Source organism: Wyeomyia smithii, chromosome 3, assembly GCF_029784165.1.
Source record: "Wyeomyia smithii strain HCP4-BCI-WySm-NY-G18 chromosome 3, ASM2978416v1, whole genome shotgun sequence".
Classification (NCBI taxonomy): Eukaryota; Metazoa; Arthropoda; class Insecta; order Diptera; family Culicidae; genus Wyeomyia; species Wyeomyia smithii.
In genome coordinates this window covers 229595236-229619724 of record NC_073696.1, presented here as the reverse complement: position 1 = coordinate 229619724, position 24489 = coordinate 229595236, and the positions used below count along the sequence as shown (strand labels likewise).

Here is a 24489-nt window from a genome sequence, read left to right as displayed (position 1 = left end):
CGACCCACCCTACTATTTATATAATCTAACGAGAACGCCAAAATAAAGCACTATGCAATGGTTAAGTTTTCAATGTTAACTAAAATAACCAGAATGATGTATTCTACACAAAGTTATGCAAAAGTACGAAAAAATTGAATATGAATAGAAAATCAGTTCATCCAGACATTTTTTCGATGAAATGTTATATGATGATTAAATCGGGTGAAAAGGTGATAAAATTGGGGTCCAAAAAAATCGGGGGAAGACAAAATCGGGGGGTGATATAATCGGGTGATTATTGCATCATCAATTTCACACATTGAGCTATAAAGTAAGCAATGTATGTAATTATTTCGAGAATGCGAAAAATGAACAAGACCAGGCGGGATTTAAACCGGCAATCTCCGTTTGTCAAGAATGTCACTAAGATGTTGCAAAATGCCTTGCTTTGCAAGAGGTTTGTATTGTAATAAGCACTAAACCCTTGTGCAGGGAAGTGTGCAGGGAAGAACGTTACGACCACACTGATTTGAATTTTTTATTAACCGAAAAAAAACTTACGTCTACTTTACCAACAAGAATCGGGTAGAAACAATTCTCCAGTCCGATTCTTCTCTCTATTCTTGCCTAGCCCTAACGTTCTTAATTACTTAGGTATGCACTTTGTTATTTTCTTACTCACTCTACACAATCGCGGCTATGGTGACGTTGTTCACTTATTCGATTTTGGCGATTTTTTCCTTCCGTGGTAATGAAGGCTTTGTGACGAGTCAACTGGGTCTCTATCCGGCGCTATGAGGATGAAAATTATCACTCACGCTCATTTTTTTTCACAAGCTGATAGCTCGTTTAATAAACACATTTTTGAACAACTTTGTATGACGAACTTGTAGTCCTGAAGTAGTACTGCAACTTTGTCGAAGAGAGTATTGCTTGTACTCAAACAACAGAGCCGTGAGAGCACATTATTGAAAATTATCGCTAAAATTACCACGATTGCAATAATTATCGCGATAATTTTCTTGAATGTGCTCTCACGGCTCCGTTATTTGAGTATGAGTAATACTCTCTTCGACAAAGTCGTAGTAATTCTAATCATATGTGCCTTGTGTGCCATGTTAAATAATCATGCTTCATGATTTTTATTAGAATTTTATTCCACATGTTCAGAATATTGTCTAGTTAAGGAAATTCAACATCCAAAAAATATGTTACTAGGAAAATAAATTTAAAACGAACCCGAACGACATCCGAATCCCACCCTGGCAAGTGTCCACTCCGAGCCATTATATAAATGTAATCACATACTGCCTGTGGGTGAATACGATAAAACTAATTCTCTGCTTTCTTTTATTTCTCCGGTCCATTTCCAGAGTACAAGCATGCCAGCCAGCCAATACTGGTGACAAGTGCAATCAATATTCGAGCAACTAAGATGCAGTTCCACTGCTGTGATCCTGCAACGTCAGTAAGTCCGAACGTTGGAAGCAACAACAAACACCAGCAGACCTCGTCGTCGCAGTTGGGCATCGTTAATGATCCACCCGAGTGTAGTGTGTCCGGATTTCCCCTGCCAACCCGATGGCACCGAAATTGAAGGCACTGCTGCTATAGGGGAACGTTAGCACCAGCAGCCAGGCAAGACAAAAAAAGATAGATGACGTCGCACCGTCGGTGTTGTCATTCCTGAACGCTTGGTGCATTCCGGCTCGAGATTCTCCAGACGTGATTATAATTTATTGTCGCTTGTCGTCGAGTTGGCTTTGTGCGGATAACTTAAGCTCTGTATAGGATAGAAGAATTAAACTCGGAACTATTGTTACTTGATGAGGCTGGTTGTGGTCTCTGCCATGCAGTTACGAAATTAAGGTTAGGTAGAAACGAAAATGAACTCTACAAACGGTGATTATAACTATAGCATTGCCAACGATGAACAATACTTCCTACACGGATCGGTCAATGCAAACATCCCGAATGGTTCACACAATGGAACGGACTATCATGACTCACAGAGCTGCTATTATGCGATGGAATGGCCCACGGAAACTAGGGTATTCGAGTTTTGGATCAGCGGGGTCGTGATGAATATCGTTGCCTTTTTGGGCATTCTTGGCAACATTCTGTCAATGGTGATCCTGTCGAGACCACAGATGCGATCCAGCATTAACTATTTGCTAATAGGCCTAGCCCGTTGTGATACCGTGGTGATCCTAACGTCGATGCTACTATTCGGCATACCAGCAATCTTCCCGAATACGGGATATTTAATCTATTATTATTATGTGATACATCCGGTAATCTCTCCGGTGGTTTATCCGATAGCCATGACAGCTCAAACCGCAAGCGTCTACCTTACCCTGACGGTGACCCTCGAGCGATACGTGGCCGTGTGTCACCCACTTCGGGCGCGGGCTCTCTGCACCTACGGACGAGCGCGGATATATGTGATAGCAATTATCCTGTTTTCTCTTCTGTACAATATGCCACGCTTCTGGGAGGTCTCCGTATCGCCCTTCGACCATCCGTATATAGATGGAGCGTACTGTGTGAGTGCTTCTGCTCTACGAACGCACGATCTGTACATAAAAGTCTACGTCCACTGGATGTACACAGTGTTTATCTATCTGCTTCCGTTCAGTTCGATATCATTCTTCAACTCGATGATTTACCGGCAGGTTCGCAAAGCGAACCGCGAACGCCAACGACTGTCCCGTTCGGAAAAGCGTGAAATCGGCCTAGCCACCATGCTGATCTGTGTAGTTATAGTATTTCTACTCTGCAACCTTCCCGCTATGGTCATCAACATTATGGAAGCCGTCTACTCGGACATCAATGATTATCTAGTCAAAACGTCCAACCTGCTGGTCACTATCAACTCGTCGGTCAATTTCATCATCTACGTTATCTTCGGTGAGAAGTTCAAGCGGATTTTTCTTTTGTTATTTTGTAAGTCGCGTCTAGGCCGTGAATCTCCCGACGGCTTCCTGCACGAGGACAGCTCGTTCTCGAATGGGGAAGGCAGCAACCGGAACTCCGGTCGATTCCAGCGGGCTGGTACGACCCGCACCAGTACGACCAAGATCAGCAACAGTGCGTTCGGTAGCATACGAACGACCCGGACGACGATCCGCAGCACGCGGGCACCGTCGCCGGGACCGATCGTGTACTACCCGGCGCGGGATACGTTGCCCCGGGCGCAACCGCAACCATCGCTACCGCGCAGTTCGTCGATGTTTCATCCCTGCTGGGATCGAGAGCACGGTAATGGTATCATGATGGCCACGTCCGGCTTCTAGCCGGAGCTGCTCAAGATTTCCTCGGACACATTGGAGGAGGAACACAAGTTCTAGCTCGAGCTAGGTAGGGCAATTTTCACTCTCTAGACACATTTACTAGCTTTAATCGTTGCCGATAGAGACATATGGGACGAACGCGTTTCAAAGACCAAACGATTACGAAGGTACCACCGTTTGCTAAGGATCGAGAGAGCTTCTTTGAGCAGTTAGAATTAAATATCAATAATTTCTCTTATAAGTAATTACAGGATTTTTAGGTTCACCACATTTGTACGTTAGTTTTATTCAATCACCTCTGATACAGTGTAACGATCCTTTTTTCCTTCGTATCCAATCTTATCTAATTGGCAACTTATCGATATTGTTATTTACTATTCATGTGTAGTGTATGGATTTATATGTTACACAAAACAAGCATTTCTGAATTTACAGTGGCATTAAAAGCGAGAACATATCGTACCATCCGCTCATGAGTAACCGTTACAAGCATCTTTCCTTAAAAAAGTTCGGTGATACTCTGAACCACTTCATCAATTACTAAAAATAAATTGAGTGTTTCTGGGTATGGCCACTAGGTCATCAAATCATCAAGTCTTCTTCTAAGGATGACCAACGAATACATAAATTGATGAAAAATATGCTTTCCTCGCACAACTTGAACTGAAAGTGACTATTAACACAATGCGGAACCGCCTGATTTATTGTAAATGCCGTGCTCACGCTACCAGAAAAACTCCTTTTGCATCGAAGAAAAAACACAAAAAACTGGTGTTCACTAAACGTTCGAGATTATTTTTCAGACTAATTTTATTCTTTGATTTTATTTTCCTTATTTGGAATAATTATCCATCTACACCTCCGCTAATTCGTTCACACGGCGTTTTTATTTTAATTCAACCATCATCGTTTTTATTTTTCAACTAAATTCCCAATCTAATATTTTTGCAGTGCCTTTTTTTAATTTATTCTTGAAGTTTTATCATACAAGCACAGTGTACCTCGTTTAACCATTTGAAGGCATTTTCTTACAGCCAGGATTATCAGATTCACTTTTGACACCGTATTGCCACATTCTTGAAATAATCCTCTGTTAGTACTGTCACCACCACTATCATTAGCTTTGGATCGCATAATTCAATGTAGTTTCCTTACAATTCCAGTTTTATTCATTTTCGTTAATTCTCAGCGCTGTAGATACTTTTAAATTCTTTCACCGTTAGCACCCTGAACATTGCGCTTGCTTCGTTGTTTCTCTGCCTTTTTGTTGAGTCTGACTGCACCTGGACAAGTTACTCCTTTTCCGAAATCAGAAAAAAGAATTATAAGTTTCCGTTAAACTCTACTAGAAATTTGAGAAGTAAATATTGAATTAAATCCGTACAAATACGTATTTCGACAGCGACATACAGTCATCATCAATGCTTGTAATTCTTTTTTCTGATTTCTTAAATCACTCTACTAAGACGCTCAATATAGCTATTTCAAATTTACTCCTTTTCCGACAATTTTAATGCGGATGTTTGTTTTTATTTTCTGGCTTTCTCAGTCAATTTAAAAAGAAGTGCACCACAATCTAGGTAAATTTCCAATTTACCTAGATTGTAGTCGACTTTTTTTCAATAAGACTGAGAAAGCCAAAAAATGAAAAAAAAAACGCATAACTATTACCAGTCTTCAAAAAAACAACGCATTCAATTTTAATTATGACTCTTTCTAATTTTTTTCCTTTTTTGCATTTCTGACTGTTACTTAGAACCTTCAATTGCAGTTTATTTTATTTAAGTCCAGACCAGAGGTTGTTTTTTTTAAGTCCAGACCAACAATAAAAGAATTTAATGAATTCCCATCCATTTTTTTATTGTTTTCGATTTACGTTCTCGCAGGGGTACTGTTTATTAAGATGTCAACGTTAACGTTCGGGCTCACAAGATTCAGCTCAATCGGATTTCGCGATGTGGAGCCTCAAAGCGGCTTAGTATTTACTTTTTTGCCGATTAACTAGACAGTTAGTAGTTCATGTAATTGTTGAAACCAATTTTTTGACAGTGAGAAGTTTATTGCTGCTCTTTTTTTGACTTACTCCGTCCTGCGGTCGTCGTTACCCTCACGGGAAACAAGGTGTCTAGTATCAGCACTTTATTCCTGCGATGAAATCTTGGGAAAACATACCATTCTAGACTATACAATGGAAGACTGCTTCGAATGTCAGTCTGTCTGAGGAAATGGAATTTGCTGTGACTATAGCTGGATTTTTTCGAGAAGACGAAACTTTTAAGACCTGACGCTAAACGAAATTTGAAAACTCGATTCCGACTTCATCATTTACGTTGTTTTCTCCTATTCTCTCTCTCTCTGTAATATTCTCTCGCACTCTCAATCAAACCACACCACAACACAACCCGTATTGAAAGTTAATAATGGAACGCGTCAAACATGATCAACGTTGCCAGTATTCCATATAAATCTAGATTTTGCCAGATTTTTAATTGTTCACCAGACAAACAGATGAACCTTAGCATCTGCCAGATATTTGACAACAAGCCAGATTTTTGCCATATTTTTTTCACGTCGTCTCGCAAAAAGGTCATTAAAATAAGATGGGTCGTGACCGACCTCAGCCTACCTGCCCGTGGAGAGCAAACAAAAAGGCCATTACTTCAAATCTTATTCGAAAAAAATGACCGTTTGTCGCACGAAATGTATGCCAGATTATTTCCAGACCTTTTTTTTTGCGTATTGCCACATTTTATTTAAAGTCTAGTGGAAACTTCAAACATGATAGTTACTGAGTTAGGCTACTCTCTCACACAGAATACCCCCTCTAATTATGAAATACTTTTATGTTTCATGTTAAATAACTCAGTTAAACAAACTGTTTGAAGACATGTAACATTTTCGTTACAAAATATGCCATGTCAACTAGCTTTGAACACAAAACATCCTATTTTTTCTATGAGTGTAGAGTAGTGAGGGGCAAAAGTACGCACTTAATCGTTTTTGCAACAGAACTATTGCAAATAAATATCATAAAATTCGGTTTTATTTGCAAGCGGTACATGAACCTCTTGTCTTTAGAATGAATTACCAGAGTTTTCGAATTTTTTTTGCAGCGTGAGGATTTCACTTTTTAGAAAAAATACTCAAATGCGAGCTTTTACCCAGCATACGGGGCAAAAGTTCGCAGTTTACTGGGCAAAAGCTCGTACTGTATGAACAGTGTATTTATTAGGCTATCCCTAATAAAGCTAATTGTTTTCTGCTAGTTTTGCACTGATTCTTTCTAGCTGCGTTAAAGCAGCGCCCCGAAACAATTTTCTTATTTCCGGAAACCCGGTTTTTTGGGGATATGTTCCGAATCTTAGAAACTCTATGAATATTTGAAAATAATCCAACAATAATTTGCTCAAAGGTCGTAAAATTACTTCCACAGGCCGGGTTTTGGGTGTTTTGGTGATATGCCCCGAAAACGGACTTTCCGAAATAGATTCTACTGGGGCTTCTAAAGGCCATAGAAACAAATTAATAAAATTTATTTTTGGAACTGGCATGATGCACAAAAACCCGAAAACGACTCCAGATGCCATATTAGATTCCAAAATAGCGGCTTCCAGTTTCCGAATGATGCCAAAAAACCTGATCCCAGACGTTAAGATGGTGACTTCCGGTTTCCGGAACACAACCTAAAATGGCAAAATGGCTAACGCTACGATCCTATTAACTCTAACAGTCTCTCTCGAGCCGGCTTGTTTTTGCTAAATTTTTGCTAAAAAAAAACATGATTAAATTGAAGTGTCCGATGTAGTTTTACATCTAAATGTTTTTGCATTTTAAAACAAAAATATAATAATTGAAGAAGTAGCGATGATAGGTGCGATCAACTGTTTTGCCGAGTGGGTAAGGAATAGGGAAGGGTGACAAAGGCGTAGCCGGGGGCGACCTACTGATACCTGAACATAATTTTAAGAAAAATCGACAGTGCATCAATAATAGGGTGCTTATGAAATGAATAAGAGGAATAAGATTTTTGAATTTCTTCCAGTAGTAATATTTTTATAAAAAAAAATTGACTTTTTACGGATGGTGATAGAAAAAAACCAAGACAGATAATTAATTTTAATGGATTTCCCATGAAAGGTAACTATAGAAGCTTACATGTAAAAACAAGTCAATGCCCTTGCGAGTGGCCTTCCGGGAGTATACCGGAACATTCGCCATGGTGGACGAAAATATGCGTGTAGGCATATATTTGAGTTCTTTCTTCGTTTTATTTATCAATTCCTCCTAAATTTTCGTGAAATAATTGTTGGAGTAGGTCCTACGCTTCTGTTTTGCCCAGAAACTCTGGATGGAACGCAGCTGGGTGACGTTGGGTGGGTCGATTTTCAGCCGCTCCATCTTCTCCAACGATTGCTTTGAGTTATGGGCCGACACCAGATCCGAACAGAGCACCGCGTCTTCGCCCTTATGGTATTTCTTGATGAACGACACAATTTCCGGCAGGCACTCCGTACTATACATTTCCCCGTTCACGGCCAGTCCGGAGCTTCACACTGATTGTCAACTAAAGCAGTACCTTCTTTGGCAACTTGTATGAAATCAACTTCACCTCAAAGCTCACTTCTTTCATGGGGGAAGTAAAATACGAAGTGCCCTGCCAGCCGTTGCCAGCCAGGGTGAGATAGGTCTCGGCGTAGACCACCACGTCGCGATTCGCTGGAGAAATCCACTTAATCATCTTATGATTAAGAGATACCGGAACAAGAATAACCGGCGTCCCTCTTCCGTACGATGTCCGTTTTCGACGCGGCGGGGTAATGTTCTTTGAGCGCACACACTTCTGAACGGAGTAGCTTTACTGTTCTCGGCATCACGGTTAAAGTTCGAGTCAATTTTTTTCTGCTGACTCATGGGTTACTATGGTTGATTCTGCATGGGTAGTTTCGTCAGTGCGTGTAAAAGTAAACCCATACAAAATCGGCACAACATTTTTAACCAACAAAAAATGCTCTTGAAGTTTTCGAAATCGAAATTTTTTGATAGCAAATCTCTTAGAAATGCATGAAATGTCGAGATTTGAATCTATTTCATAAAAAATGTATAAAAAAAATAACATTCAAGGACATGGAAACTTCTGCGCTGGGAGACTCGAGCTACACCAGAACACACAAAAGACATTCCCAGCTGGAACATTTCCATCGATCAATAAACTGAAACTTTGACCGCTTTGAGGCTCTACTTTCTGAAGTCCGATTGAGCTCAAATTTGGCATAGGGAATTTTTACGAGAAAACAAAACTTTAAAACTCTATCGTAAATGAAATTCGAAAAGTTGATTTCCATTGAAACCCAAATCAACTATCAAAAAAAGGTGAAAATAAAAATTATTCAGGTTTGTGCAAAATACAAAATATATTAAATCTAAGACTAAAAATTGTTAACAAGTGGTAACTATATTATTTTTTATCTAGGAGCCAACATTTAAAAACATTTGATCGTTTAGAAAAATACTGTTATATGAAGAAGAAGAATTTGAGATTAAGAAGGGAGACTTTTATAAAAGTATTTAGCAAGTTTGAAAATTTTAACTATTAAATATGTTCAAGTGGATTTCAAAATAAACGCTGATATTGGTTACTTTTTTAATATTATTTTCATTTTGCGGCTACTGCTTTGATAAGCTGGATATGAATATAGAATCGCCACGTAATTGAACCGATTCTAAACAATTGCAGTTTTTAAATAGTTTTTGATTCGACACAAATCAGAAGAACAATTCTTTCGTTACAACAAGCCTGGTATTGATTAATCAGAGAAAACAAATAACATCTAGAAAGTAAAAAAATAATCCTTTTCCCTAAGAAACTTTACAACTGTGCATAAATCTGTAACCTCTCGCCAAATATGACTAGAAAAAGATACCTGATTTACAGTTTTTCCATACATTTTGCCCACGACACTTTTACAACGATTAGTGCTGCCATCTGATGACTTAATTGCGCATAAGACTGGTTATTAGCAAAATCGATTTATTGTGCTTAATCCACTAGATGAAAATGAAAACTAGATGACAGCACCATATAAGGATATTGAAAATTAGATGGCCGCACCGTGCAAGGACATTGAAAATTAAATGGTAAGACCATACAAGGATATTGAAGAAATTGCTTCACCTTTTGCCACCTTGCCATCATCATCAAATTACCAGTATACAAATTAGTTAAACTTTCGTTCACGCAGCGACAATCATGTTCGCTGCATACTGCGAGAGTCAGGTATCTTGTTCTAGACATCTTTGCTGTAAGTACCCACAGGGATATTTTCCGAGTGGGTACTGCCCATAATACCCACATGAACCGCTGGCCCTGATCATATTCTATCGTAAGGGCTATGAATATGTTTGCATTACCATACTTTCAACATTCAGATCCCGACTGCATTATTTTAAAACATGTTCTACATAGGGATGTGAAACTGAAAATCTACAAACGAAAAAAGGGAAAAAGGGAAAAATATGTCCAATTTTAAATGCTGATACTTCGCTTAGTTTTCAACGGGTACTATTGAAAATTGTCATGCCTTGTTTAATCGCAGATTTCGACCTCTGATTGGTCACTTAATGCTTGCTTTCCCTAACACGGTCGACAGAATTATATACCTAGTGAGGACAAAAAACATCTAATTTGAGAGTAAATATTTACTTGTTCATCATTCCATTTCATCCATAATATCGGAACGCCTTGACAAAAACGAGTGTAATTTCGATATCAATTCCATGTCTCAGCACAAACTGATTTTTTGTCTTCAACAATATGCAACACTCTGCAACAGCGTAATAAAATGTCGCGTAACTGAGTGCGGAATCTTCTGTAATATGCTTCCATATGACACTAAAACACATACTCGAGCCTTTAAAATTGACAAACCCTAATTACCCAACAAACAATTGAATAAAACAGCGAATAATTTTTAAACAACGGCATAAAGTCTGCATACAGGTGAAACGGATTGCCACAACGCTCAGGTTAATTTATCAGCTGAACAAGCAATAAATTCAGGTTTAAATAAACGCCATTATTTAATTGATGGCTGGTTACGCGCTATTTCAATAAAAAAAGCTGTTAGACAACATCAATTAAACACTGAACAAACTGGTTGAAAAAATTCTTCATTTTTTGGCTAAATAAGCGCTTTTATAAATAATCTAATTCAGCTGACGACTGAACATAGGTCGAATAAGTATGTATTTCTAAGTGTTTAATCAGCTTTTAATCAGTCGGTTTGGGAGAACTAAATCAGCTACTTGATACATTCGGCTTCCTAAATAGCCGAACAAGAGCTTCATGAGAAATAACTCAACCATTTGAACACCATTTATACATGTAAGAGAGAACCAGACGGACGAGGAATAGTTCCTACACAACAGCAGAGAGAGAGTACACAGTGTACCGCGAGATTTCACAGCAACCACTCGAGTTTCCGAGTTGCTCCGCGAAAGCGTAATTTTAACGGAAATCCCATTAAAAACATTGTAATCGTTCATAATGTTGCTTCAGTAAATCGATTAACTTTATCACATGGGGGCTCAACCGGGATTTCCCTCATGTTTCGAGTCGGTTTGAACGAAAACTCCGTAGTGAATGCTAAATTTGCAAATGGCGGCAATTCCCGAAGATAAAGTGCGGCGTTTGCAGCAGTGTCTGTGTGAGGTGTTGGCAGCAGAGAGAAGTCTCCACACCAAAGAGAACAAACTGAGTGAAATTGGGGAAGAGTCTCCACAGTGTCGCGTATCGCCGCCGAGGCTACGCCATTTGAGAGTGTTTTCCTGTGTTGGTGAACCGGGAAGAGTTTTGACACAACTACAGCTTGAGATAAACGTGTCAACATGTTTGTGCATGAAGTGCTTACGAAGCTTACGAATCCCCAGCTGCGTGATTTTTGTGCCACAAAGAACTTGTCTGCCAGCGGCAAAAAAGGAAAACTAATAAATCGACTATTGAGTGTTAGTGGTTGTGCAGAGGGGGTACCGGAGGAAACGGTACTCCATTCTGCTCGAGAGAATATCGTAACCTCTACCCCGAGAACAAGCGACGAAGAACGTTCGAACGATGGAAGTGAGAATTCGCGAGAGAATGTGCGTGGGCCGATGTTCACCTTCAACGATATTGGTGACTCGTTGGACAAATTCTCTGGAGAGCGCACAGACAAAGATATTCACGATTGGCTAGAAGAGTTTCAAAACACGAGTGAGAATTTTGGTTGGAGTGACGCACACAAGTTTGTGTACGGTCGACGCTTGCTGAAGGGTACGGCGAAGTTGTTTATAAACAGTTCGAGTGGATTGAATTCTTGGGCGTCGCTGAAAGAGGCCTTAGAAAAAGAGTTCGGCACTAAAGCATCGAGTGCGGAAATCCACGAGCTGCTGCGCGGTAGAAAAAAGAAGCACGACGAATCGTTGTTTCAGTACATCTATCATATGCAAAATATTGCCAAACGAGGCCATATCGAAGAAGACGCCATCTGTGAATACGTCGCGAACGGTGTGAATGACGTCCCGATAAACAAAGTTTACCTGTATGGCGCGAAAACCATTGATGATTTAAAAGACCGCGTACGGCAGTACGAAAAAATAATAAGCCAAATGCGTTAACCGTCCCATCGTGCGACGAAGAACACAAACACAAGTGATCGTGAACGTGAGAAGAAGGAATCAAAATCTAGTGTGAAAGATTCCACCCACGCAAACAGCGAGAATTTGCGATGTTATAATTGCGGTAACCGGGGTCATTATGCGAATGACTGTGAGGCAAAATCGCGCGGGCCGAAGTTCTTCGGTTGTAGTGAGTACGGACATTTAGCAAAAAACTGTGAGCGTGAGAAAAAGAAAGCCGAAGTGAAAGCGCTCTCGGAGGGCATGCCGGTGTTTGAGATTCGAGTTGGCTATTGTCTTCTGCGCACACTTTTCGACACCGGAAGTCGATATAATGTACGGCGCAGTGTGAATGCATGAAAAGTCCCGGACGAGCCCGGTCCCGGCCCGGTCCCGGAACGGAAGCAGTGGGAATAGCCCTTTACTGCATCGTACGACCATGTGCTTCACTGGGTTCGGTGCGGCAAAAACACCAGCGCGTGGTACGGTTGAGCTGGATGTGTGTGTGGGAGCCGAATTGTTTCCAAGGATGACGTTTTACGTCGTCCCGCCGGATAGTATGCGTTACGACGCGATTCTCGGCATGGCCGTGCTCAAATACATGGATGTAGAAGTAACCAAGCGAGGAGTTAACATCAAAAAGAAAGTGAATAAAAACGACGCCGTGGAAGAGAGTGAAATAATGCAGATTTTAAATGTGTGCGAGCCGGGCATGATCGATGTCGACCCGAAGTATGCTGTCGTTATTAAGGAGATCATCGCCAATTACAAACCGAAAAGAGAAGTGATCAGTCGTGTTGAAACGAAAATCATCTTAACCGATGACGAGCCGATTCGCTCGGCTCCACGACGATTTGCACCAAAGGAGAGAAAAGTGCTGGAAGAAACTATTGACGAGTGGCTAAAATCGGGAATTGTACGCGAAAGTGTTAGTGAATACGCAAGCCCAGTAACACTGGCACCGAAGAAAAACGGTGCGCTGCGTGTGTGTGTCGATTACCGGCAGCTAAACCGAAAAGTAGTTAAAGATTGTTGTCCTATGCGAAACATCGAGGACCAGATTGATAGATTGAAAAACGCTAAAGTATTCACTACCCTAGACTTGAAGAACTCGTTCTTCCACGTTCCAGTGGAGGCTTCCAGCCAAAAGTATACTGGTTTTGTGACGCACATGGGAAAGATGTCGAATTCGTGTTCGGTGAAAAGCAGGCTGAAAGTTTTGAGCAGTTGAAAAAGTCCCTTGTGTCGGATCCACTGCTGAAAATATACGATGCTTCTGCCGAAACCGAAGTGCACACCGATGCGAGCAAAGAAGGCTATGGTGCAGTGTTACTTCAGCGCGATTCCGATGGGAAATTTCACCCTGTGTACTATATGAGTCAGAAGACGAAGAGCGCCGAGAAGAATTACAGAACTTATCATCTTGAAGTGCTTGCGGTGGTGAATGCCATTGAACGCTTTCGAGTATATTTGCTCGGAATACCGTTTAAAATTGTAACTGACTGTGCAGCTTTCCAGCATACGCTAAAAGGGAAGCATCTCAGTCCGAGAGTGGCCATATGGGCATTGTCTCTCGAAGAGTACGAGTTTACCGTGGAACATCGTCCAGGCAGCCGTATGCAGCACGTCGACGCTCTGAGTAGAGCGCCGGTCATGGTGACAACTGGTGATCCGCTTCTAGAGCTGATTAAAACTGCCCAAGATCGCGATGAACGAGTTCGTGTGATCTGCGAGCTGCTTAAAACAAGACCGTTCGAGGATTATGTACTGATTAGTGATATGCTGATGAAGGTTGTAGACGGACGCGAAGTGGTAGTCGTGCCAGCAGACCTACAAAGTGAAATTATCCGACGAGCACATGAGAGTGGACATTTCGGTGTGAAGAAGTGAGGTGAGGACATGATTAGGCGTGATTACTACATCCCGCAGCTCGGTGCCAAGATCAAACGGCATATCGAATGTTGCGTCAAGTGCATCCTTGCAGAGCGGAAAAGAGGAAAACCTGAAGGATTTCTTTCGCCAATCCCAAAAGGCGATACTCCTTCACCTATCATGTCGACCACGTGGGACCAATGGACGCAACAGAGAAGCAGTACAAATATTTGTTTGTGGTAGTGGATGGTTTCTCGAAGTACGTGTGGATCTCTCCTACGAAGACTACAAATGCGGCCGAGGTGATTCAACGACTGCTTCAGCGAAGTGAATTATTCGGAAACCCCAAACGTATCGTCAGCGACAAAGGATCGGCCTTTACGTCTAAAGATTTTAAGAACTATTGCGCCGAAGAGCGAGTTGAGCACATCGAGATAACCACCGGAGTTTCCAGAGGAAATGGCCAAGTAGAGCGGGTAAACCAAGTTATCCTGGCTATGCTGTCGAAGCTGAGCGTGAACGATAAAACCAAGTGGTACAAACATGTCGGCAACGAGTGTTACGCCGTTCGAAGCTCTATTTGGTGTTCAAATGCGACATGAAGGCGATATTCGGCTGAGTGAAATGATAGAGGAGATCAAGGTGACACAATTCGAAGACCAACGGCGTGAAGTCCGGGAGAGGGCAAGAGATGCTATTGCGAAGGCACAAGATGGGCAGAGAAAGGCGTACAATCTTCGAGCAAAAGCGGCGACGGTCTACAAAGCAGGAGATATCGTGGTCATCAAGCGTACTCAGTTCGGATCTGGGAAGAAGTACGCTTCGGAGTATCTGGGACCTTATAAAATAGTGGACGTCAAAGCAAACGATCGTTACGGAGTTGCAAAGGTGAGCGGTGAGGGTCCGCATCGAACGTCGACTGCTGCGAGCCATATGAAGAGATACCGGGTCTGGAGTCCAGATCCGTCTCAGGATGACCGAGATGTTAGAGAGAACCAGACGGACGAGGAATAGTTCCTACACAACAGCAGAGAGAGAGTACACAGTGTACCGCGAGATTTCACAGCAACCACTCGAGTTTCCGAGTTGCTCCGCGAAAGCGTAATTTTAACGGAAATCCCATTAAAAACATTGTAATCGTTCATGATATTGCTTCAATAAATCGATTAACTTTATCACATACATGCTGTTCGATTCTGTAGAAGCGATTTTTCATTCTTTGTACAGCTTATAGAAAAACTCTTTTACAGCCAACAGTAGCTGGCTTACAGTCGAGAGCAATTCCACAAAAAGAACGGGCAACCAATTTGATCGACCATTTTTGATTTGGCTGAAACATTGCATAGATTTTTCTACAGGCAAGAGATGCCATTTTGTGCTATTTGTTTAATTTTTTGGAACACATCTCATTTTTGAGAAGCTATTGAAAAATGCTATTTTGGGCAGGTATTGATGATTACAAATATTTTTAGTGCTAAAACTGTTTTTTTTATCGATATGACGCCTTCGGCAAAGTTGTAGATAATAATTCTGTCTTTCCGAAAAAAATATACACTTTTAAAAGAATATTTTTTTTGTGAAAGAAAGTTGAAATAAAAATTAAAAACAACTTTCTAAAAAAGCTCATCTTTTAAAAATCAAATCGACTGATGACACATTATTTGATCTATGTTCAGCCGTCAGCTGAATAAGATTAATTATAAAAGTGCTTATTTAGCCAAAAAATGTTTCTAGGGTATGCAAACACTGTATCATTGAAAATGGTTGAGTCTTGAAAAACGCATATTTCAATTTGATTAGTCGTTTAATGCCAACTTTCCCTAAAACGGTTGACAGAATATTAAACTTAGCTAGTCACGCTCGTTTTGGTTCATCTAAGAGCCGGCTTTTACTCAAACTAATCAGTTTACTACTGGATGGCCATTGGAACGGTCCTAACTAAGCAGCAGCAGCAGGACTAACAGCAGCAGTTGTGGTAGCTGTGTCAACCGTATTTATTCCTGTAGTAATTAACAGAGGGGTTGTGTGCAAAGCCACGACCGTAAGGTTGATGTAAATACCCTTCAATTTACTCAAAACATCCGAAAAAAAAATCACAAAAATTCAATAATTTTCAACCGTCCAGAGTAGGGTCCCCCTTTAAAGCTTACTTCCAGGAATAAAATCCCAAATCTCGATGTATTGCTCGATGTATTGCTGTATAATTTCTCAGAGGCGAATGCTAAATCAGGCATTCTTTATCCTGTTAAGTTTTATTGATTTAAATTACTAAGCATGACATCGAAAAGTTATGAATTATAAATTATTGGGCCGTGTTAAATAAGTTTCATAGGAATCATCGATTCTCAATTTTGGCTAATACACTTATTTAAGGATAAATCGACTTTGAATCAGGATTGTAAATTTTCCCTGTCAGCCATAGATTGTCAGTTAAAACTGAAAACTGTTTTGACATTGATAACTTTTACAAGCAGCATTACTGTGATTTCGCACACACTGCGTTACTTTAGTTTCGGTATTGTTTAGGACATCTTATTTATTTCAGTCACAAAATTATCTTTGGCACTCAATATCAGTTTCAACTTTAAGTATAAATAAAAATGCTGTTTTATAATTTTCGTTTCGTAGTTTCCGAAATTCCAAATTCAAAAGTTTTCTAAACAATCTCATACCTTGATTTCTAAACTATTTTTTCCGATTTTGACTACTAATCTTCTTGGCTTAGGTTAATTAAATGTTGTTTCAATGTGTCTTTGCCATATATTTTTACAATTAAGTTCAGATTGAAGGCTTTTTGGAGATGAAAAATAATTGTATAAATTTTTATTGACCAAGTTCCAATTAGTGAAGCACCTCTTATCGCAAATATATTTTTTTCTACTTTCCTAATTTCGTATTGGAACAGTTTTGAAAGAGAGTTTTGAAATTTTCAATATACAACTAGAAAAGGCTAATAATTTGAGCAGTATGCTAACAATTTGAAAAAATCCAATGCTAACAGTCAGTTATTTTCAGGTCGTAAATGAATTCAATTTGCTGCTTTCGCAATTCAAAAAAATATAGGAGACGAGTCGACAAAACAGTTTACTGAAAGTGGAGGAAATTTTAAAAAACTTTTCGGTTCAGCCATTTTAGCCTGTAGGTGGTGAAATTTTCAGGATGGATTTTTTTTTTGTTCGCGAGGCCTAACCATGTATAAAAATTAATCAAGATAATTCCCTTGGTCGAGGTAGGTTCAGTGATTCCAGTAATATGATTGATGATTATTGCTAATTGCATGAATAAATAGTCAGAATTGCAGGTGCTGTTACAGCACGTGATTAGCACCAGATAATGCCGCCATCGAGATAGATTTATGACACGTAATAGTTTTCGATATCGGTGCAGCATTTTATCGGGAAAATAAATCAAACCAAAACCGCGAATCATTTATCGAAACAACTGATCGCACATGATTTTTTGATTCGCTTTTTGTGAGTAAAACCATTTCAACAAATCAAATGTTTAGCTTCAGATTGTAAAAACAATGCAAATCAAATTGTTCACAGGATTACTTAATCACAGAGATACAAAGTATCAATAACGTTCTCTGAATACTGTATACTGAGCTCACACTGATTCGATCTAATGGATACTCTAACATAGCAGTTTACGTTGTGCAAACGTTGGCGAATGCTACAATTTGTAGAGCACAAATTGATACATAGATATTTTAAACAGATTATAGTCACAATCACGAAGCCACGATGCAACAGAATCAATAGACACATGTACCGGTGTGTAATTAAACCTCATGCGTCCTCGCGCTCCAGTTCACATCTGTTTGCTTGGTTTTTGATCCTTTTAGACCTTCCAGTCGTTTTTGAACACGATATACGTATTCTAATGGCTATTTATTTTATCTAGTCTTTAAAGTTTAGAAACGGGCCTAAATTAAGGAAATTTTACCCTACACCAACGATAGACATTGAAAATTGATCAATTCGATTCAATTTGTTTCAAGTGCCCACAGCAGTGCACATGATTTTCGTTAGAATAAACCATTCAAACATTGATCTTATTATTTCACTGCAAATTTATATACTAACAACGATTCTATATTGCACGTTTTATCAGCTGTATGACTTTCGTCCCAACAGAAGCAAATGGTGGTACCTGAAATGTAGTCTGGAAATAAAAGAAAAATAATAAAATAAACAAAGCACCGAGCTTACAGTTTCCATTTCCAAGCTTGTAGCTATAGATCGGATGAACGAAAAAGAATGCGGTACACAGAGTGAGTTGGGGTAAATCGGTGCAAAGCACCGCTTTGTTGTCATATTTGTTATTTTATGTAGTTCACCAATGACGTAAGACCACCATCATAAACGTAAATCTACCTCATTTCAGTTAGACATTTAGTTTTGAATCCCACTGACAGTTACCTAGTTTAATGAAAAATAAAACACACGAAGTTCCACTACCGAAAAAATACTCTGGTTTAAGTTGAAACTTTAACAAATACGCTTATTAAGTTCCACATAAGATTTCAATTTGTTTCTACTATCTAGACAGCTGCCTTTGCAAAAATTTACCTCCAGAGAATGACAAAGCGAGAATGATTCCCGATGAGTGTGTTAAAGTTTTTTTTCTAATTTGAATCGGATAGCACAAGTTAAAATCGTGTTTGAAATCAAAAGTGTACATTTTTACTGTTAATCTTTAAGCATCAATTAAAATGTAGAATAAAACAGAGACACTATTAGTTTTGAGTGATAAGCAAGTGTAAATAATGAAAAGTGCATATTTCTGTACTCATTTGAAAGGTAAAACCGACAGCAGCGGACTAATTCATTAGCAAGAATATCACAGCTTCCCTTTTCGGGGTGTTACCTTTAACCATATCGAAACAACAAGCGACGATTCAGAATAACTGAGCCGAAAAAGTTGTTACGGAGAGTGGCACAAAAACTGGGTGTTCGCACAAAGGTAAGTGAACTTCTGCGGAAAAACCGGAAACTTTTGGGTGGCATGTATTTTGTGCTAACCAGCGAAACTGAACAGTTTCGCAAGTTTTGTAATCCGGATTAACTCGAGCTTTCATGTGATACAATGGTTTTTTCCTGACCAATTGAATTCAATGCAGGTGTTTTTCATGAGGAATAAAATACAGTTCGCTTACGAAAATGAAACAAGCGTCAAGGATTAAAAAAGTATTCTTGTGTTGAGTCTGCAATGGAGAGGTCGGTTAATGACAATCTCGTATGAATGAAACCGAAACAGAGGACTGGTAAGCCATAACACATCATTTGGCAGTATCCAAAATAATATCAGGGTTTCCACATTTAATTTTGTTTATTCAGTTGAACAAAAAACCACACCGCTCGACAAATATCTGCTAAAAAATCCATGCAGCGTCTATTAATAGATAATCGTGATCCCATAACATGTAAAAAACATATGATAGCATGTGTTGTTACTTGACTGTAACAAATTTGTTATGAAAGGGAGAATTGTTCGTTATTGCTTTTTAAGTAACAGGTAATAGTTTTGCGTGCAATTTTTTATGTATTGTAGTAACAGAAACTACCGAATATTTGAAACTTCGCAAGTTGTACCAGATGGAATGAACATTCCAGAGTGTCAAGACTAGTCATAAGTGCAAGCATCAGGGCAATATCACAATAGATCAAATTCTCTGGCCGCAGGTATGAATCTGAATCCATACTAAGGAAAAAACCGACATCCAAGAAATCGATCATTATTAACCAGCTGAAACTTCGCAGAGATGTTCTTATAGGCTAAAAACGTCATTATTAGTATTACTTTGAATTATGATTTTTTTGACGTAGAACTACGTTTTTCTTTAGCCTACCACATAGGGATGTAAATAGAAAAACTATTAACGATAAGGGGATGTCCCTTTTTAAATGCTTATAAATCGGTTTGTTTTCAACCGATTTCCTTGATTCTTGCAGCAATTGATTGGAAAATTGTACACGCATCCGCCCAAATGTAGAAAAGTGTTGATTGATTATGCGAACTATTGTACTATTGAAAACTGTCAAGCCTTGTTGAAACGAAAATAACGTCCTCTAATTGGTCGCTTGCTGCCTTTCCCTAGAAAGGTCGACAGAATAGTATAACTAGTTAGCCGCGAATTGCGGTAGTAGCAGCCGAGAATTACGCCAGTAAACAAATCACATTACGTATCTAAGCAGCAGCAAGGTAGCACCAAACGTCTCGATATGCCAGTTAAGGGCTTCGGTATTCTTCCCACGATAAAATTTTGCTTTATCTTGGCAACAACACATTCTGCTGAAACCAATAAAATACAATCTGTCGCGGCCGTCTTATTTACTGAATGCGAAAATAGCTTTTACAGCGAGCAAACGAAATTGCTTGATGTTACAAACCGCAACACGATACGGGTTAAAATCATTGCGTGTGTGAGAGCACCATCGGTGTTTATTCGCTGTATACAAAAATCAAATGCGAATTGTGGAATAATTCGTCTAAAGAACATTAGAGAATGGTAAAACTTAACAGAAAGTTGTGGCCTATTTCGTAGCAACCTTCGGCTATAAAAGAGTGTTTTTGGTAAAATCAGCTACATTCATTAGTCGGAAGGTAAGCTGGCTGGACCATCCACAACGTTGACAGCAGTAGCAGCAGATATTAGCACTCAGCAGTAACAGCGGTTTGCAGCGGGTTGCGCCTGTGGCTGCCTTTGAATCAAACAAATCACTTGCCCTGTGGTTGGTCACGATGTCTCAGGAGCAGAGCGTGTGTCGTCAGACTTCAGCGTGTGTCGTCAGACTTCCGTTATTGCCCCACTACTGAGGCAGCTTAAGGCTAATAAACAAGTATTTAAAGGTTAATCATTTTTTGACAAATCAAGCTAGCAATCTGTGCTGGATACTAGCAATTCATTGAATGTGAAACAGCTTTTACAGCTCGTGTTTTCAGTGTCTTTATTCCCCCACTGTTGAGGCAGCACAAAGCAAGCTTTTGGAGACTTTATGACTCATGAATGAAACACTTACAACAATGCATTTGTTAATAGTGTGCGTAGTTCTGCGTTAGTTATGCGGTCGTGTCTTGGATACAACCTCTTACTTTTTTTTTTTTTTTAAATTATAATGATGGTATTGATGATTACAACTGTTTTCAAATCTAGAACGGTTTGTTTAATTGGTGTGACGTCTTCGTGTTTTCCAAAATAAATATACACAAATTTATTAAAAAGTTGTTTTTTTTTCAATCCTATTTTTTTGAAAACTACCAAAGGTCTAAACTTTGTTGGTTGTCTTATCATGGAGAAATGCGAAAAAAGCTAAGTTTTTTTGGTACATGATTTCTTTGGCAGAAAACTGCAATCAGTCTCAGACGAAAGAAGAATAGCAGAGAAAACGGTTTCCAAAATCTTTCATCTCCTATCCAACTTCGTGATGCACGGCAATTGACAACGAGCTTCATATGGAGGTAGAGCAAGAGGATTGAGACATCGTTAATTCCTGAGAGCGTACCAAACAAACTTGCGGCGGATGCCTTCAATTCTGCAAATCTAAACTGCGTTATACGGTAACCAGATGACGGCAGAAGACTCCCAGGGAGACCGTACTAACACGAAATATAGCTATCGAAGGCTTAGCGGATCGTCGAACTCCTGAGCGATTTTATATAAGAATGTGAGGTGTCGGGACGCTTTATCTATTACAAGCTGCTGATGTTGTCGAAAAAAAAAAATTCAGAGTCGAAGTAGACGCCAAGATCTTTCACCATATTCACACGCTCCAACGGCTAGCGATCGTGTAATCAAAGCAGTAGGTTTCGCGGCTTAATTTATGATAGAACAAGATTGTTATACACTTTTCTATACTAAGAATCATTCGATTGATATTACACTACTCAGCAACATGGTCAATGAGTGACTGTGGAGTCGCAATTAGCTAAACTAGTCACTTCGGTAAAGAGTTTCAAGTCATGCGCGTAAACAAGCCTGCATTTTTCGCGTAGCATCGTGAAAAAATAGAATACATAGGGTTGGCCCTAGATTGCTGCCTTTAAGGCACAGCGAAGTAATTGGTAAACTCCTGGGATAGAGGTGTGCCAATTTTTATTTGTAAAATTCTCTGTTTTAGCTACGACGCACAGTGGGACGAAATGAAAAACATTAGGACATTGGTGTTTGTGACGAAACGCATCGTTACGATGTCTTCTAGAAAGTTTCTCAGTTTTATAAGTACTATATTTGGATGGTAACATTTTTTGTATAAGGGGGGTGTACACCGAAATAAAAAAATATATTTTTATTTCTTAATGAACTTGGTAGTTTTCGACACATTGTGGAACTAGTTATTTCGAGCAAGTTTATAGAGTATTGGAAAATACTACCTCTTAACTTGACAAATATGGTATAAAAGAAAAGCACCACCTTAAAATGTGTTTTTGCGTGATAACGCTCGTATCTTAATTTTGCCATTGTTCAAGTGCTCTACAAACTTTAAACTAAGATTAATTGTCACATTTTTTTAAGAAGAAAGTGTATCGTTATCTCTTGATTTGGAAGAGTTATGCAGAAAGGCAGATATTGGCAGCTTCTTTCAGCTTCGTTTTATGCGTATACTTATTGTTTATTGTTTATTTGTTCATCGTCTTAGATCACGTCGTACAGACTGGTTTGTCTTATGCTATATTTTTAATTCTATTTTTAAAACTATTTTTGGTCAATTTAAAGTCAAATAAATCACTGACGTCATTGATCCTCTTAGGCAGGAACTGAGCGGATTGTTAGAACCATAGCTTGCCCTGTGCCCGGGTATGGAGATCATTGTCCAGTATCGCAACTGGCGCTGAGGAACATTTATTTGAATTAGCAGGAGAAGGTCTGAGCAGTCAATATTGTTCGTTAGGACGTCGAAAACAAACAATCGTTGAAGTTTCAATCAATCAAACGACATCGTTGCGAGTAGTCGGGCAGATTTACAGGGTCATTCCACGGTAGGTGACGAAGAGCAAAACGTAAAAAACATCTTTGAACTCGCTCAATACGAATAACTTGAGAGGTATGGACGTATGGTACGGGGCCCATATGGGAGCAGCGTACTCCAGAACACTGCGTACTATAGCACAGTATAGTGCCTTAAGCGCGTACACGTCAGTAAACTGTGAAGTATTGCGGCGAATGAATCCGAGGATCGAAAAAGCTTAGCGGTAATGGCGGAGATGAGTTGGTTGAAGCGGAGCTTAGAATCGATAATGACACCCAAGTCACGGGTAGACTGCACACGGTCCAGTGGAGTTGTGTCGATGTTGTACTGATGACTAATCAAATTATGACAGCGACTGAAAGTGATCACCTTGCATTTGTTGATGTTCATACGCATCCCGTTCTCTTTGCACCAACGTGAAAGGATATCGATGTCTTTTCGTAAGCAAATACAATCCAACATGGACTTAATTATTCGGAAAATTTTCAGGTCATCGGCAAACTCCCGATACCCTCCAATTGTGTATATATATATATATATATATATATATATATATATATATATATATATATATATATATATATATATATATATATATATATATATATATATATATATATATATATATATATATATATATATATATATATATATATATATATATATATATATATATATATATATATATATCGTACTACAATCGAAAATAAAGTTCGGAAATTAATTATAAGTTTTTTGAAATTTGATTATTCTTTGATCAACTTTTTTTTATATCGGACAATCGGTGCCTGTAAATGAGTAAGTCATGGACGTTTGGTGATTTGACACTCGGAAATTTAAGCGAAGTGTTTAAATGTGTAATTTCATAAAAACCGAGTTGTTTGACGTCTGGTTCAAGTCAGATTCGCGAGTGCGAAATGGGAATGTTATGAAATATGTACAGAAAAAATACCCTTCTAGCTGGTCGCCTTACAAGCTAGTCGTTGTAGGTTCAAGGCTCGGCTCGGGAGAGACTGTTAGTGTCAGTAGGATCGTAGCGCTCTAGCCCCGCAATTGTCTTGTACCCTTAATAGTTTGCAGCTAAGTCTGCGTATCAAAAACCCAAATTAATCCACCTAGCGGTTGGACCCAGCCTTTCTCATTCGAACTTATTATTTGTCAAAGTAGATTTATACGAACACTTCAATTTTTAGAAAAAAAATACACCTTGAAAATTTCTGCTGGATTCATTTTCCACTTTGAATAACGAATTTCTGGTAGCCAATAGCACAACTATACCGAATATTTAAAACATAACATTTACACATATATGAGCATACATTTACACATCCACATGCAAATACCATAAAATTAATATGTTTCAAATACATCACGCGAAAAATCCAGATGACTACTCCTGGTTACCGAAATACGGAATACCGGAAAATGGCCAAATTCTGCCTTATATGGGTATTTCGATGGCGAATATGGCGACTTTTAGTTTCTGGAAAACAGCTTAAAGTGACCAAATATCATTCCTTATGAGTATTGCGGAAGCGTTATACCCAGAGGCCAGAAATCAAATTGAGACGTCACAACCTAAAATGGACAAATATTACCCAATGTTTTTCAGGAACCGGGATAATGCTCGGAAGCCGGGGTGAACTCTATTCTTTACTTTGAAACCGAATTTTGCAGCTTCCGGTTTCTGGAAAACATCCCTAAATTGTCAAATACAACCC

At 39.2% G+C, this 24489-nt stretch overlaps 1 protein-coding gene across 7 annotated transcripts in view; it reads left to right on the top strand.

Annotated features, from left to right (window-relative positions):
- Nucleotides 1-18606, top strand: part of LOC129726828 (FMRFamide receptor) — a 274529-nt gene extending 255923 nt beyond the window's left edge. For all 7 annotated transcript variants that reach the window (XM_055683968.1, XM_055683965.1, XM_055683967.1 and 4 more), the window contains one exon: nucleotides 1356-18606. In XM_055683968.1, coding sequence (XP_055539943.1) covers nucleotides 1869-3278 — 1410 coding nt within the window. In that variant the 5' untranslated portion in view covers nucleotides 1356-1868 and the 3' untranslated portion in view covers nucleotides 3279-18606. The remainder of the gene's footprint in view (nucleotides 1-1355) is intronic.
- Nucleotides 18607-24489: the final 5883 nt, after the last annotated feature.